Source organism: Pangasianodon hypophthalmus, chromosome 4, assembly GCF_027358585.1.
Source record: "Pangasianodon hypophthalmus isolate fPanHyp1 chromosome 4, fPanHyp1.pri, whole genome shotgun sequence".
In the NCBI taxonomy this organism is placed as follows: Eukaryota; Metazoa; Chordata; class Actinopteri; order Siluriformes; family Pangasiidae; genus Pangasianodon; species Pangasianodon hypophthalmus.
The window spans coordinates 20,369,329-20,387,131 of record NC_069713.1 but is presented as its reverse complement, the minus strand read 5'-3'; the positions used below and the strand labels follow the sequence as shown (position 1 = coordinate 20,387,131).

Here is a 17,803-nt window from a genome sequence, read left to right as displayed (position 1 = left end):
ATTTGTACATCTAGTATGTATCCTTTACCTAGAAAGTTGCATGTCATGTACTTTTAAAGCTTTACTCTAAAAACTAATTACGGTACTTTAAATGATTCTTATAACATACATGTTAAATATACAAAAGATAAGGGGACCATCTTAGCAAAAAGGAAAGGTATAGTTTAGTTTTTTTTTCCCTAAGAGTGTGTGAAAAATAATTACATTATTTTCTTTTTTTGTATTACTTTCTTTCTTTTCCTTCTTTAATTAAAAAATTTAAATGTCCTAAACCAAGCTTTGCAAACTAAAGTGATCATACTTACTTTTTATCGCTTATCTGCTTTCCGAAAGAAATTTGACTGGGAAAAAAATAAAATAAAATAATGACCAAATTTGAATATGGACATGAGTTATTTTTATTCTTGGACATATTAATTAGGAGAAAATTGTGAACAACAATTACGATGTGGAAGAGAGCCAACTAACATCTGCAGGGTGATTAATGAAAGGTAGATGAGAAGTTTTCATTCCAAAACTCACATGCTGTCCTTTGACGGGTTTGCTGTAGAAATTCGCCTCTGCTTGCTGGCTTCCTCTTCTGCATTCTTTTGTAGTTGCAGCTGACCAGGGTGAAGATATTTATTAGTCTGACAGTAAAAGATCCACTCAGGGAGTGTTGCTAAACCTACGCAGTTGTCTACTTATTGCTGTTGAACAGTTGTACTGCTCATTAAAATTTATTCTCCCTAAACCACACGGCTATTAAAAGGCAGATTACGTTGACACTGACAAATGGCACCTCAAAGAGTGTGTTTGAAATTGTGCGTACTATCTTCTACTCAACCGCCTCACACTACATAAAGATTCTGTCCTTGTGGGTGATCCTGCTTGTTAACTGCTTCCTGTGTTACAGATATGGAGGAGGCTTGTTGCAAGATAAAATAATAATCTCCGAAGATTTTCTGAGCTCTCGAATGTTGAAAAGTAGCAGTGAGGCACTTACGTGGCGTGTGATGGACGATGTTGATTTTATCTGTTGGACAGAGAAGAAGCTAGTTAGCTTGCCTGCATCATGGCTTTGGCAGACTGTGATGTTTTTGCTGATTTTTTTTTTAACGATTCAAGGTCAGTTTTTCCCAACTCTTTCATTTTTCCTCTGTACTGGTTGCATTGAGGAATCTGTCATCTTGACACTGAATGTTTTCCCAAATGAAGGGTCTGTTTTGGAACAGATTCAGGACTGTGCACCATGACGAACACAAGAAACATTTCAGTTTGTCATTTGATGCTTTTCCAATAAGAATTTATCATTCATAACCACTCTGTTATTGTATTCAAGAAAAACCTTGAGGAAACATGTATCTTGAGTGATAATAGTATATATCTTGACTACTTCAGATGCTTTCTTACCACATGTTTAGGAATACTCCACTGTTTTGTGCTCTGTTTACTGCATCAGTAACCTATGTGTTATTATCTTTGACAAGAATTTCGACAGATTTCCCTGTACTGAGGAAACAACATACAATTTTTGCACAAAACTGACTTGTGATTAAAGTCATAAATTCATAATTACAACTTTAATTCATAACTACAACGCTCTAACTACAAAGGTCTTAGTATTAGCAGAAATCAGAGAAATGTTGGTAACACACTTTATCTGAAGGATACCAACATTAGGCCTTCATAACACATTCATAAGCAATGCATAAATAATGTCTAAAGCCAGGCTGGAAAATTTATGTAAGGCTTATGTCAAAACCTATGAAATGATTTTTTTTTAGAAAGAATATGACTGTCTTTGTAAAAAAAAAAAAAAGAAAGAAAAGAAAAAGCACTCGCACTTCTCGTAGGAGAAAGGAATTGAATACTCTTTAACTAAAGTGGTGATGCTACTTTTACATTTAAAATTATTACTATTAAAAATAATTTATATACAACTTCACTTGTTTATGAAGTCATATATGACAGCCAAATGGATGATTTTAATGCCCATAAATTAAACTAGTAATCATATTTGCATTTGTAAGACTGTTATGAAGCACTATATATACCTTTTGCAATTTTTTTAATGTGTCCTGAATGTACTGTTAATAAAAACAAACCAGCATACATAAAAAATATATATAAAAAAATACAGCAACCATCTCAACCAGTCTACACTTAATTATAACTGAGTGCTGTTTTCTCTTCTCTCTTTCATAAAACCTCAAATGTCACCTCAAAGAGTTCTGGCATAAAAAAGCCTTTCATAAATTCTCCATTATTGCTTTATAAAATAGTTATGCAATACCTATGAATGTGTTATAAAGGCCCAGTGGAGGTACCCTTCAAATCAAGTGTTACAAAAATGTTTTATTATGTTCATTATATTATAGTTTTATTCATTGTTTCCAATGCTGAAGAAATACAACTCATTTCTGGCTATTTAGATTTTCTCGGAGTTTTATGGTTCAGGCCAAAAATGACGCACTTCTGTATAAGTTGAATATTTTGGTAACGTACTGTATAACCTGTATAATTTCTCCTCTCTGACAAAATAGTTCCAGCTACAGACTTATAGTAAACTTAGTGTCACTGACTGAATTAAAAAAAAGATTATCTGCCCCAACAACTGCCCTTAGACTTCCGTTATAAGTAGGTTTTTTCTGTATGTGCTACAATTACTGTTCATGCTTATCACATGTATGCTACAGGTACAGCAGATAGAGATTAGATTAAAACACTGGAGTACTTTTTTTTTATCCTACATACTGACCATAGACGCTGTCGTCATCTTCTCTGTTATTCATGATGCTTGCCCGCAACTGCCGCAGTTTTTCCTACAACACAAAGAATTTATATAGAGCTTCATTACAGTCACCTTAATGTGGAGGCCATCAGTTAGAGCGCAGCAGCACATTATAATAGCTGATTGTGTTCGAGCAGTTGCAAAAACAGTGTACAGTGTAATTGAGTTTAGTGCTGGGCATTAGGACTCATTTTACTCATCAAGTCATTCAGTTTCTGCTCATCTACCTGCATGAGTCTCTCTGTACTAACCACAACTCTTGTTTTTGGCACATTGCTCAGAAGACGGCTTTTAACCAGACCTGTTGTGATTTGCTTTTGGGTTCAATTCAGCTGGCAATTTCACCGTTTAGAGATGAATGAGTCACAAGCCACATGTGAGCCAGAATAATGTGAAAGGCAAGTCTCAAACAAGAAACAAAGCAGCACAAACAGGATGGGTGGACTGTAGGCTGGAGAACAAGTGAAAACTACATAGTGAACAGAGGGAGTGGCAGGAAAAATAAAAAAATATGTGTGATCCTCCTTGCCTAACATTTTATCGTCAAGTAGTTACTATTACACTGTTCCAGCATGAGAAGTGTGTTCATTTTGCCTTCTTTGCAAACCTTCCTAAGTTGCTTGATTTACTGCAGTAACATGGAATGTTTATATTGTGTATTGTATGGGCTCCTAATATGGCCATAGCTGTAGCGGTATGTTTTATTGGTGCTGCACTGCTCTGCAAATTCTGGTGAATGTAATGTTGATCTGTTCTCACTTTGTGTTTATGTTATGTCTGCAGCCACTCAGGATCCCTACTGGAAGCATCTCATCTGGATATTATCTGCTGACAGTAATGACAAGTGATACTGATATGGTTTATTGAGTGTTTAGTCACAGATCTAATAGTGAATCTTGGTCCCATAACAGCACAACGATTAGACAAAACAAGAAGAATGTACAATAATGACAGTACAAAAATTCTATTTCAGCATAACTACTGAGAGGCCATGGGGACTTAGTTTAGAAAGTTATGTGACGCTATATTAAAAATAATCTGATTTAAAAACAAGCAATTGTGTGTTGAATTGGAAATTTAAACAGAGCATAAATGGAGTAATTTTATTAAGGGTAGCTCTACTTTAAGCACAGAATTAATACATGCCACTCACCATTGCTTTTGGGTCTAGTGCAAATGTTTGACCTTCCGTTCAGAATTAGTGGAACTCACTGTCCCTTATACTGTACATGTGGTGGCCTGGGAAAACCCTTCACATGGTGATTTTTTTCCCATATATTTTATTATATCTAATTCAGGCTTTTCTCTTCTGTATGTATCTCTGTCGGAAGTAAAGATACAGCATTTTAAATCTGGTCAATCCCAAAAGTGAAAAGTGTAATGATTACAATAACGTGAGTAAAGAGTGGCATTCAATGTGTCAGCAAATCACACTTAGCCTGGAAGGCTTTAGACATCTTTAAGGAGACTGTTTTTAACATTATGTTTGTTAAAATGGCTCTTTACCAAACATGATCTTTGCAAGAAGGTAGCATGTGCAAGATTGTATTTATGGTTTCTAAAAGTTGATTCATCAAAATATGTCATAGAAAAGTCCAATTTAGGCCAAAACCCAATTTTTCTTGGATCTTTTTTGGATGTTTTCCGGCGACAACAACTGGGTTTTCCCAGACCACCACATATATTTACAACAAGCATCTTAAAGCCCATCTTTTTACTTTATGATGTTATAATTAATAATTAATTGTTAATAAGTCATTAATAATTATTGTATTAATTAAACATTATAACACTATTTATTAATGTTTCTATTTTCAACAGCTTACTGCAAATTTTTTTAAATGCCCTTATTAACATAAGGCTTTATTTATTTATTTGTTTGTTTGTTTGTTTGTTTGTTTATGTATGTATTTATTTACTTATTAATTTATTTTACTTGCATTACTGCATATCTAAAATGGCTAGTCACCTGTTGGATGCCATCTAATCCTCTCTGAACCCTCTGCCAGTCACTGAATCTCTCCAGGGCCTCATCCACGCTGAGTGATCCTTTCTTCACCTGCTCCTGCAGTTTAATGAGCTCATCCAGTCCCGGCGCTGGCATAAAGGTGTCGTATGTGCATGAGTCTTGACCGCTGGCTGTGGCATGCACCCAGCAGTTAGTGTTACACACAGAGTTAAAGAGAGATAAAGTAGGGCAGCAGCACTGTGACACATGCAAATTGAATATGCCACATTTTCAGAGCACAACACAATTTTGCTCAAATGCCAAAAAAAAAACAAAAGAGAGGATGCATTCTAAATAATAATGGTTAGATGTGAGTTTTATCAGTATTAAATCTTAATAAGGACATTTGAAGAAAGCACGCTGCTTTGTGAAATGTATTATATCTTACTTTGCTTGGCAGGAAAAGAGTAGAGAGTTTCAGTGTCTCCCTGGGACATTTTCTTCTGGAACACTAGGATGAAATCAAAGACAGGCAGCAATAATCACTGGCCTGCTTTTCTCATTGGAGCAGCTCTGGACTGTCATGTGCTCCAACAGTAAGAATGCTACTAATCCACTAGGTGGCATCACATAATAAAAAAAGATGCTGTTTGCACAAGAAAAAAAAAAACCTGATGAATTCCCTAAAGTAATCAGGCTTATTACTAAGCATAGTTAGTATGAGCAAAATAACATAATCTGATTGAGAGTATTATCATAATAACTTAAGCAGACTGGAAGAAGCCTCTTTTTCTGCATTTGCTGAAACAAAAGTTAAACACAGATGAGACTCTCTGAGATCAATGAAAGGTGGAAAATTGAATTAAAGTGAAGGATACACTTGGTGATACTATTGATTGTTTGTAAGGGCTTTAAATGAAAGGCTGCTGGTGCGCTCGGTTATTTCAGCACCACACAGTGCCATTCTCCTCTGATGGATTCTTTTCTACCATGTTGTCATTTGCACCATTTTATGACTTGCAGGCACACAATATGAGGATACATTAGTTCTTTATTAATACATCCTGAACTGCAGACATGACCAGATTACCCGTATACCAAATAGCAGCATAGTAAGATACACTCTCAGAAAAAAGAGTATTACACTGTATTTTGCCTTGTCATGGGGTGGGATGCCTTTCGTAACTTTAGTACATATCAGTTATCTTGTATTGTCAAACGAGTTTACTTTACTGTAAGGACAACTCGTGTATTTTAATTTGCTTTTAGAGTAATACTTTAATGGTACATACTATAGGTACAGAAGACGTGCCCTCGATGGCGCCATGCCAGTGGCAAGGAAAGGTACAGTTTGGTACCATTTTATCTGAGAAGGTAATGCAGCAGCTTTATGGCTTTAGCAATAGCTGGAATTTAAGCATGAGCAGTTCAGATGAGCTCTGGTCCCTCCCCGTTCAACTCTATAAACACTGAGTGTGTCTAGAAATCTGATCAGCGCGTGGGCGAGAGATCGCAATGTTGAAGTGGATGGAAAAGTCTTTCTTTTTGTCCCCCCCACCCCCCCCCCCATCCCCCTCTGTCATTTCATGTTGTGGGATGGGAGAGGTGGAAAACATGTGTAATGCATGATGTCGGCTCTACTTGGCCCCCTTGAGCTGTTCTGATTGGTTGCAGATGCATGAAGTAGCAGCCTCGCTCGCCTTCCTTCTCTGCGTGTCTTCGGGAGTGAGTATGTGTTGGTGTGTTTTTATCTTCAGAGACACATTGTGCTCAAAAGCAACCATTCTATACTCTTGCTAAAGTCCCTTGGCTCTAATAACACTCAGATCATATTGGCATCGTCCTTTAAGCCTGCTGAGGATTTGCAGATCAGCACAACAAGGTCTTATTAAACAGGATAAAAGCTATTCGCTTGGGATCAACTTGCACACTAAATTAATGCAAGTATAATGCTTAATATCGTCTGATGAAAAGTAATTCATCATAACACATATTAGGCCCAAAGGAGAAGCTGGCACACACACACACACACACAGACACACTTTGTCTTGCTCCTTGCCTTATATCATTCATCCTCACTATAATGCTGGTCTGAGCTCAGCATCACACTGGCCTAAAACCTAACACAGAGCATATGCAGGAGAAATTTGACCCTAAAACGGTAGCAGCACACCCACCAAGGCTTTTTATCCATAAATGCTCGCCAAAGGGAGCAGTCTGCTTTGTGCTATCAGCTGTATGAGCTTAGATTTTCCTAAAAAAAAAAAAAAAAAAAAGCAGTCTGGTTATTTGAAGTACAAAACAGCTTTTTATGCTGTGGTTTCTGAGGGAACCAGAAACAGTGGTCTGGTGGTACAGACACACTGATAGTAAAGATGGATTTCAGAAATATCCACCGTAGTCGAAATTGTCTCCGTCCATCATCCGTGTTTAATGAATAGTTTCATTTCCCACCATCCTTCCGTGTGAACACGATGACGCTGGTTGAACTGTGTCAATAGAAAAGCAATCATTCTAGCTGAGCCTAACTCGCAGCTCATTTCTGGATCGCACAATGAAAAGGGTAAAAAGGGATGATAATCTTTTCATCTCTGATGAAAGGAAGAAACATTTCATAGAGAAAATGGAGAAATGAGCACGATAGCGACAGTGAGAGAGCAGGATTTGTTGAACAACAGCCATGGCATTGCTCATGTTTTCATTCCCCCTTCTGTATTAATATATGAAAAATGAGGTTTTCACAAAACAGCTCTAGAAACACACGCTAGTTACCATCTGTTTCCTACAAAACAGCATCTGATATCACTGCAATATATCTCACTGCAGGATCCAAACAACTGACTTGTACACACTGAGCCACTCTCCAGGACTATTAACCGTTAAAAACAATTAATGACTCATTACTTTCACTTCCTCTTACTTAATGTTTTATCTTTACAGCAGTGCTTTAGATAAAAACATCCTATTTCACTATTCCTTGAATCTGTGGAAATGAAACTGTAAAATACTGAAGTATCATTCCTCACCATTACAACTGAGCAATTCAGATGAGAGTTTGGTTGCACAGTTCATGCAAAGGTCTTGTTCTCATGATAAAGCACCGCTAGGCTCAGCCTGTCTCTCTCTCGTGCTCTCTCTGGCTTACACGCTACAGATCAGGATAGTCTAAATGATTTATTAAGCTCTAACAATACAAGTCAGTTGGCACCTTCAACTTGTTGAATTATTAATACAGCTGAAATTGAACATTTAAGAACTTGCTGCCTGTGATGAATGATGCAAATTTGGGCCTCACTTTCCCTTGTCGTTGGTTATGGGAGCATAGGCGGGGAAAAAAGAAAAAATATTAAGTATTTATAAACATTACTGATTCGCCTGCTTAAGAGAGCAACAGAATCTGCTTTAATGATCGAGGAGTGTGTTTTACTAAACAAAAAAAAGTACAAGAACACCTTGTGGACAAATTTCTATGGCCAATAATAGTCCTAACCCTAACCCTTACCCTAGTATGCTTGTTTTTTGATGAAGTACAAGTCCAAAGATTCTCCTTCAATCAATTAATCCATGAAAACTCCCTTCAAAGTGAGAAGGCAGTAGAAATGTTTCAGGTTTAATTGATTAGTGTGTGATATTCTTACCCTGAGCGATGTAAGGTACATTCTCCTCCTTTTTGGGGAGACTCTCAGGTCTGGGGGCAGGTGCAGGGGGTCGGTTGGCCATCACCATTGAGCTGCTAGAGGTCAGGATGGTGTCATATTCTTCATTATTCACTTCAAGTGTATAGAGCTTGTTGTCTTTCTCCACCTGCACTTTAGCATCTCTGGCTCCCCCTGTGTGAGGCTGATCACGGCTGTCAGCAACCTGCAGATTCACTGCACGATCAAAACAGCACACGTTGATTTGCTGCAATAATTACTCCATGCTTTTTTTTGTACAGTGCACTGTTTATTACAGGAATATACAGTAATCAGACATTTAAGTGTGTAGTGACTTACCAGTACTGCCCATCAACTCATACACACTCGTGTCATCACTCGTGTCATCATCACTGCTCTTTGCCTATACAAACACAGTCAGTTAGACTATCAATTCGTTTAGGGCCTAAAGAATATATATAAACCCTGCAACACCTTATATATGTTTATACTGAAATATTTGTGATGTGCTTATGCAATTCTGGTGCTAATTTGTTGGTTGATGCTGTAATTTTATTACACCAATTACACCAAAAGTTAGCGATCATGCTGACATCTCAGGGCGACTTTGCTAGCACAGTTACAATGGTAATTAATAGGAGAAAAAAATGTCAACAATCTCAGACATAAGGAATAATGGTACCTCCTAAACCAAAGAGCCTGATCTTATTTTCTCACTTACCATTTTTCAGCAACGTACAGTGACATATTAATGAGAAATCCAATGTAGAATATGTAGTTAGCAATCTATTAGAAGACAAACCAACTGCAGTGATGGAGGCAGACTTAGCACTTATCAAAGTTAGGCAACTGCCTTAGGCCCCCAGAAGCCAAGGGCCCCCTAAAAATGTATACTATATATATTTTTAATTATTAATGCTAAATAATGTATGCTGAAAATTTAAATATCAATGTTAAAACACTGAATAGGGCCCCATTCCTTTATTTTGCCAAGGCCCCCAAATCACTAAATCTGCCCTTGAGCATGAAAATGGAAGCTTTGGGACCTTATCTATTTGAGCAGAGTGTACAGATGAAGTGCGATAGATGAACAGAGTAAAGGACTACAGTTCTGCTGCATCACTCTCTTTAGGCAGAGATGAAGTGAGGGCCCACTTGTGCCACTGTCAGGAGGTAGTCAAATGGCACTGTGGGTAATGTAGGTAACTGTTAACCAAAGTGAAAATAGACCAACATGTCAATGAAATAACTTTAAACTAAAAAGTCAACTCAAGTCAAGAATTTCATTCCAAAATAAATGTTGAACGCCACACCACTTAAGATCACATTATTTATGAAGATTAATAAGCAAGTAGTTCAGGGTGGATTTTTCCTTTAATTAATGGTGCAGTTTTAAGTTCATGAGTCTCATCTAATAAAAAGATGTAAGCAGTCATATAATAACCACTGATGGCTTGACCTAAGCATAATCTGACTTTAATTAATACAATACAGCTCCATGCCTGATGATGAACATGTTGAATTATTGCTGCTATTATTAATCTACCGCTTAGGGTGAGTCGGACCTAGTGTGCAGGAATGCACCGCTTTTATTTATCTAGCAGTTACACAGTTACATGCATTTGAGCATAACCACAACAGCATGCGTTTTTTTTTTCAGTGGCAAAAATGAACTAAAGCACTGAGACTTGATCCTTTCTGACATTTTTACATCCATTGGCTTAACATTTGTGTTTAAGATTTAAAAAACATCAGGAAAAGAGCAAAATCTGTCCTTTTAACAAGGAGAGATATAACCAACTACTAAGAGATCTGAGTCTGCCAATGATGTGGTCTGGACCAGAGCAGAAAGTGTCTAATTCATCAATCACAGCTTGCAAACACAGTCCATTCAAGCATGTAATTCAGGCTGTTCAAACATGTAATTTAGCCCGTAATTCTCAGCCAAAGATTTGATTCCATGCTCGCCAAGTGTTACAACTGCCTTTGTCATGAATACTGCAATTAAAGGAGAGATATTTAAAATGAAGTGTGATGCTCTTTTTTTCTCTATATCTCAAGGTCCTGTCGGTTTTGCCAGCCTTGCCGAATCACTTCGTGAAGCACACCAGTAATGTGCAAAGCAAGGCCCCGGTCACTGTGGAAACAGCAGACAACTCAATTTGCCTCAAAGCAGATTATGTGTTGGTTGTTCAACACAGTGAGAGATGAACAATGAGACTATTCATACCACTCATACACAAACTGACCACAGCTACAGAAAATTCATTCTGCACAAAACGCAGAAAGTGCGTGGTGAATTGATGAGTGGGGACCATTGAAAGTACGCACTTTACCACGGCGCATGTTTCAGCCTGCAGCTACCATTCTCTGTGCACTGTTCCTTAGCAACCTGCTCCATTCACTCTGAATAATAGCCTCCACTCTTCCCCTTTAGTATTGATAATGCACATTAGCATTCTGTGATATGAATATATTCATTAGAGTAGAAAGCGAGGATTAACAGATATACAAGACAAGCTAATTACGCATCACAAGTCGAGGGAGATGCGAATGATGGCGACTTTGATGTCTGGCATGAGTGGAACAACAGGTTTTCCACAAGTGCCTTTCTAATGAATAATTTAACTATTTTTCTCCCATAGAAAAAAATAATGATGTGTCAACAAAATGACAGATGTTTAAAAACTAGAGAGGAACAAGGGGCATTTAGGGACTATCCATTTCACTATAACCACATTTCCATGCCTTAGCTTTATAGCCACTATATATTATATTTATAGCTTTATGTTTAGTTATGCTTTTATTATATGGAAATCCTGCAGGCTTTGTTCTATAAAATATTTGCAACTACTGTATGTGTGTGACAACATCTGCATAAATATCTGATATACAGTCAGGTCCGGAAGTATTTGGACAATGACAGAGTTTTTGTGATTTTGCCTTTATACACCACCACAATGGATTTGAAATAAAACAAACAAGATGTGATTGAAGTGTAGACTTTCAGCTTTATTTTAAGAGGTTTCACAAAAATATGGCATTTACCATTTAGGAATTACAGCCATTTTCAACAAAGTACCTCCATTTTCAGAGGCTCAAAGGTATTTGGACAAAGTGACATAATTGTAAATATAACCATAATTTTAATACTTGGATGAAAATCCTTTGCAGTCAATCACTGCCTGAAGTCTGGAGCCCATGTTCTCAAAACTCAAATTCTGAGTTTCCTCCCTGGAGATGCTTTGCCAGGCCTTCACTGCAGCCACCTTCAGTTGCTGCTTGTTTGTGGGTCTTTGTGCCTTCAGTCTTGTCTTCAGTAAGTGAAAAGCATGCTCTATTGGGTTGAGATCAGGAGACTGACTTGGCCATTGAAGAATATTCCATTTCTTTGCCTTCGAAAAGTCTTGAGTTGCTTTCTCAGTATGTTTAAGGTCATGTATAACACATCTTGCTACTTTTGTCAGCAGTCACATCATCAATAAACACCAGTGAGCCCGTTCCATTGGCAGCCATACATGCCCATGCCATAACACTCCCTCCACCATGTCTGACACTTGATGTGGTATACTTTGGATCATGAGCTGTTCCTTTCTTTCACCATACTTTTCTCTTCCCATCATTCTGGTACAAGTTAATCTTGGTTTCATCAGTCCAAAGAATCTTATTCCATAACATGGGAGGCTTTTTTAGATGTTTTCTGGCAAAGTCTAATCTGGCTTTCCTGTTCTTGAATGTTACCAGTGGTTTGCACCTTGTTGTAAACCCTCTGTATTTACATTCATGAAGGCGTCTCTTGATTGTAGATTTTGACAATGATACGCCTACCTTCTCCAGAGCATTCTTGACTTCTGTTGATGTTGTGAAGGGGTTTTTCTTCACCAAGGAAAGGATTCTGCGATCATCCACTTTAGTTGTCTTCCGTGGTCTTCCAAGCCTTTCGATGTTGTTGAGCTCACCAGTGCTTTCTTTCTTTTTTTTTTTTGTTGGTTTTTTTTTTTTGTTTTTTGTTTTTTGTATTTTATTTTTGGCAAATGTCTGCAAAGGGTTAAATTATGTATTATTATGTATTACTTATTTCACATTGCCTACAGCCTAATGAATGTTAATTAAGTGCTTAAATGGAATACCTGAAATTTAAGAATGAATATTTCTGTATGAGCAGCTCAAATATAGCATTAAGCAAACACAGACATACTATTACACACAAGCAACTTTGCTTTTCCTTACTGAATGGGAACACTTCCAAGTACTTTCTGTCTTCAGAATAAACAAAATGCAGTGCTACACACTCTTTGAACCATGTCATATAATATTTGTTCCTCCTTCCGTGTTTACATTGCCTGTTGTTTTTCTACCATAATAAATCAAGAGAACGCTGGCTGAGCTGCATATGAGCAACTATGGACTATAACATATTCTGGAAACCCGCTATCAAGCGTGTGGATTTCATGATGGCTTAAATGAACTGGAACAAATGTAATTTCTCAGACACTGTGTTTCACACCATATAGATAAGCTCACCACTGTGCAAATGCATTTTAATATTTAATATGCACGTATATTAATTAGCATGAAAAAAAAAGAAAAGAATATGACTCACAATATGACCGTTCACTGAGAGCTCATATTTTGAGTGTGTCATTTAGGACACAGTGCTGGAACAATGGTACTTTATGTCATGCAGAAGCTTCTACTCAGAATGTGCTGTTAGTTCAGACTGCATTTGCCTACCATGTGCTAACTGAAAGAGCCCAGTGTTACACTTTAACATGGCAGACGCTAACATTCAAATTTCAAGCAAATCTCAGAGCCATGTGTGTTACACTGATGAATTCCTACTTTATGGAGACGCACATTTGTCCTAACCCCATTGTGAAAGAGCTCGACAAACTGTCCATTGTTAATGCATCTGCTTCAAGGGTATTAGCAAACATGTGTCAAACATGCATCATTTCTTATGAAGTCTTGTTTACATTATTAGGTCTGAACTACCCCTGTACCAGTTTTTTTTAACCAGTCTATACATATGAAAAAGCATCACTGGAAACTATTCTATATGAATAGGAAACTATCCCAATAATGCTGCTCAGGTAATTACTTTTTAATGGAGATATTACAAATAAATGTTCAGTGAAAATGTTTAGTGTAAGATTTTGTCAGAAACCAATTCAAGGAATAACTTTTTTAAAAAAAAAAAAGAATCTGTTGCTGTTAACTGTCAAAAAGTTCAAAGAGCTTTCACTGGCAGTGAAGCAAGATATCATTAGGCCTACAAATCAAAACAACCCCATCAGAGACATAGCAAAAACATCAGGTGTGGCACAATTTTGGTACATTCTAAAAAAAAGAAAGAATGCACTGGTGAGGCCAGGAACACCAAAAGGCCTGGAAGACCACGGAGGACAACAGTGATGGATGACCGAAGAAGTCTTTCCCTGGTAGGCGTATCTGTGTCAAAGTCAACAATCAAGTGAAACCTTAATCAGAGTAAATACAGAGAGTTTACCACAAGATGTAAATCATTGGTAAGCCTCAAAAACAGGAAGACCAGCTTAGAGTTTGCCAAAACATCTAAAAAAAAAAGAAGAGAAAAACATCCCATGGACAGATGAGACAAAGATCAACTTGTACCAGAATGACGGGAAGACAAGAGTATGGAGAAGGGAAGGCACTATTCATTATCTGAAGCTTGCTGCTGTGGGCCTGAATGGCTGCCCACCATACAGCTGGTTCCTTTTTATTTAGTTATGACGTAACTGCTGACAAAAAAACAGCAGAATGAATTCTGGTGTGTATAGGTGTTTATTATCTGCATAGATTCACACTGCAGATGGACAAAGCAACCCAAGACTTTTTAAGGCAAAGACGTGGAATGTTCTGCAATGGCCAAGGCAATCACCTGACCTGAATCCAGTTGAGCATGCATTTCACTTGCTGAAGGTTAAACTGAAGGCAAAACACCCCAAGAACAAGTGGGAACAGTAAAGGCCTGGCAGTGCATCACCAGGGAAGAAACCCAGCATCTGGTGATGTCTGTGGGTTCCAGATCTCAGGAAGTCATTGACCGCAAAGGATTTGCAACCAAGTATTAAAAATGTCCATTTAATTTATGATTATGTCTGTCCAATTACTTTTGGTCCCTTAAAAAAGGGGGCGGGGCAGCATATAAAATTGCTGTAGTTCCTATAACACTCACCTGATTTGGATGTAAATATCCTCAAATTTAAGCTGAAAATGCAATATGAGGTCATATACTGTACATTATTTAATACCAACTCCTCTGCACTGTGCTAGACAGCTAAAATAACAATAACATCATCAATTAGCAAATATTTATGGACCTGACTGTATAATACATATTTGCTCAACACACTGTCTGGTAATACCACATGCCCCAGGAAACCTGCATACAACCTACAGTACATTTAGTCTCCTCAGTGAGGGGAGTCTAATCACTGAATAGTTCATTTCGTCCTTTCTCAAGGATAAAAACCATCACGTCTCTTGATACACAGTGCCTTGCATAAGTATTCACAGTTGTATTTATACTGAGATCACATGATGTAATTGCACACAGGTGGACTCCATTCAAGTAATTATATGATTTCTGATGGCAACTGGTTGCACCAGAGCTAGTTTAGGAGTTTTACAGCAATGGAGTTGAATAACTATGCAATCACAACTTTTACATTTCTTATCCGTAAATAATTTTGCAAACTATATTGATTTTTTCCTCACACACTATCATGGGCTATTTTGTATAGATTCATGACATACTGTATAATCCGAGTAAAGTCCATTTTAATTCCAGGTTGTAATACTGTGCAATATTTTTATAAATTTTATATAATTTTATATAATTTTATTTCTTTTATTATTCCTAAGGGTGCATATATAGTTATAGTTTTAACTTTTCTTTCTTCCTTCCTTTTCTTTCTTCCTGCACTTTAACTGTCTGTGAGCTGCTGTGATAAGTGAATTTCCCCACTGTGGGATCAATAAAGTTTATCTTATCTTATCTTAATGTTACAAAATGTGGGGAAGTTCAAGGAGTGCCAATACTTATACACATCACTGTTTGTTGCTATGTTTGTTGACATAAAACATAAGATATAAATGATTATGGGGTGATTAAGGCACTTATTTGAAATCATTCATCTACAGGAGACACTTTATCCTGGTCAGGGTCACGGTAGATGCAGAGCCTATCCAGAGATACACTCTGAAAGGGACGCTAATCCGTTGCAGGGCATCATGCACTCACTCACACACTCATTCATACAATTCACCCAGTCAAACGATTTAGAGCAGCCAGTCATTCACTGGCATGTTTTTGGGTGGAGAGAAGAAACCAGAGAATGTGGATTAGACAGGAACATGCAAAACATCACACATAGACAGAAACCTGAGCTCACAATCCATCACTGGATCCTGGAGCTGTACATGCTGTGCTACTACACCCTGATATCATTTCAGTGTATACCAAAATTAGATTTTGAAACATTCAAAAGCAATTTACTTAAGAGTAAATTGTTCACAAGGCTATCATTGATGAAAGACTACTTGTATTCATTTTAATGTCAGATAACATCAGATCTGAGTCAAATGAATTTGTTTTTTGTTTACATAAGATTGCTTTATGATGCTTTCTGGGCTGAATTGATGTCAAGCCACCTGACACCTTTAATTATTAAAATTGCTTAATTTAATTTTTTTTCTCATGGTTTATTGTTGCCAGTGTGTCACGTTAATCAGTTATTGTTAGCAATGACTCATTATTTTCTAAGCTTTGAAGTGTTTGTTGATTGGTTAATGTGTCAAACATCAAAATCATACTCACTCTAATTTCAGAAAAGTCAGAAAATGACACATAATTGTGCTTTTTTTAGTTAGTCCTTATGGTGTCATGCCATTGCTAGAGGTTTAAAAAAACTCTATTAAGTAAATATAAATCACACTTAAGGGCAAGAGAAATACATAAATCTGTTGACACAATGTAATAATAATTATCATGCTTAACACGTTAAATTTTTAAATGAACTTTCATGTCACATTATAATCATTATGTGACTCTGACATACCAGAAGTACACTGTGTTACAAAGTCAGTTGTGACTTTCTTACATAACATCAGCCCAGAACGTGTCATAATATAACCTTATTACCAAATGTCACTGACTCAAAGTTTATGATGTCCACTGGAAAAAAAAAACCCTTGATAAATGCTTATGAAGGTTTATGTCATGTACAGTAGCCTTATGAATGCTGCCTTTAAGTAAGGTGTTACTATAAATATTACGGAATCCATGTTAACAGAGACTCCCTCTTGACTCCTTTATAATCTTTCCTGAGATATAGACTATTAGCTGTGGGCATTTTATCAGGCAAAACCCAACTTAGGGATCTTTCACACTTGGCCTGAATCCTCGAGTCCACACCCATGATGAGTTTGCAGGTTTGCTTTAATACAGAAGAATTCCTTCCTAACTGTGGATCGAGTCCATGCGTCACTTTTGTGCAGGCAGGTTTGCAATATGGAAGGCACTAGGTTCATCTGTTTTATTGTTTTAATATAGTTTTCCTTTGGTAGACACACCCAAGTAGCGAAGAACAGTACTAGATGCAAGACATTTCATCATGCAGGAATACCTGCAAATGAGGGGCCTTTCTCATTACAAGCAGACTTTTAGCCATGTAGGCCGGCACGTAATATGCATTTTTCATGATGCTCTCAGAGCAAGCACTCACATCATATACAGTAGGTGAGCTAATTACAGTGTTCCACTTCTATGAAAGTCTCGTTTTATATATCACTAAGGCATTCCACCTCCTCTGCTGGCCATAATAACCCTTTCCGCACCATCACAATCCTTTAAACAGGAAGAAATAAGTTAAAAATATTATAAAAATTATATAAAATATAAATGTAAAGTAAGTTAAAGCAATCATGGTTAACTTTCCCACGTGATGAAGACATCACCAGGGGCCCGTTGAAGCGAGCCAGGACCAGGACCAAGGATTGGTTCTGTGGACTGCTCCAAAACAGCTCAAGAACAGCTTTCACAAAAGTCCAGGGTCCAGAAAAAAAAAAACTCAAGTGTGAAAATGACCTTAGCTTGCATAGTATTTAATCATGTTGTTTGACTTATTCAACAGCCTAGAAAATATAATTTCAGAATTTCAGCACAAAGGAACACAGAGGGAAAAAATCACTGAACCTTTTAACAGGGAAACAAATAACAAGTGAACCTACTAGACATCCGGTAGGGAAGCTAAGCCCTGCACTGGAAAAAAGGGAGAAAAAGATCTCTGGGCTCAACACTTAATCTGCTCTCCTCCAGAATTCAGGCTTTGTGCTACACAATCTGAGTCAGTGTTGCTGTGGTTACAGACGTCTGCCAGCCAGGAGAGTGACGAGGAGTGG

General features: G+C 37.3%; 1 protein-coding gene across 1 annotated transcript in view; it reads right to left on the bottom strand.

Moving 5' to 3' along the window:
* Positions 1-305: 305 nt before the first annotated feature.
* The window catches only part of LOC113539894 (B-cell scaffold protein with ankyrin repeats), a 42,195-nt gene continuing 24,697 nt past the window's right edge, over positions 306-17,803 (bottom strand). Inside the window, exons 8-15 of the mRNA XM_034303403.2 lie at positions 8,717-8,780; positions 8,360-8,593; positions 5,170-5,232; positions 4,743-4,912; positions 2,741-2,804; positions 986-1,015; positions 523-602; positions 306-341 (exon numbers count right to left, since the gene is read on the bottom strand). Coding sequence (XP_034159294.2) covers positions 309-341; positions 523-602; positions 986-1,015; positions 2,741-2,804; positions 4,743-4,912; positions 5,170-5,232; positions 8,360-8,593; positions 8,717-8,780 — 738 coding nt within the window. The 3' untranslated portion in view covers positions 306-308. The remainder of the gene's footprint in view (positions 342-522; positions 603-985; positions 1,016-2,740; positions 2,805-4,742; positions 4,913-5,169; positions 5,233-8,359; positions 8,594-8,716; positions 8,781-17,803) is intronic.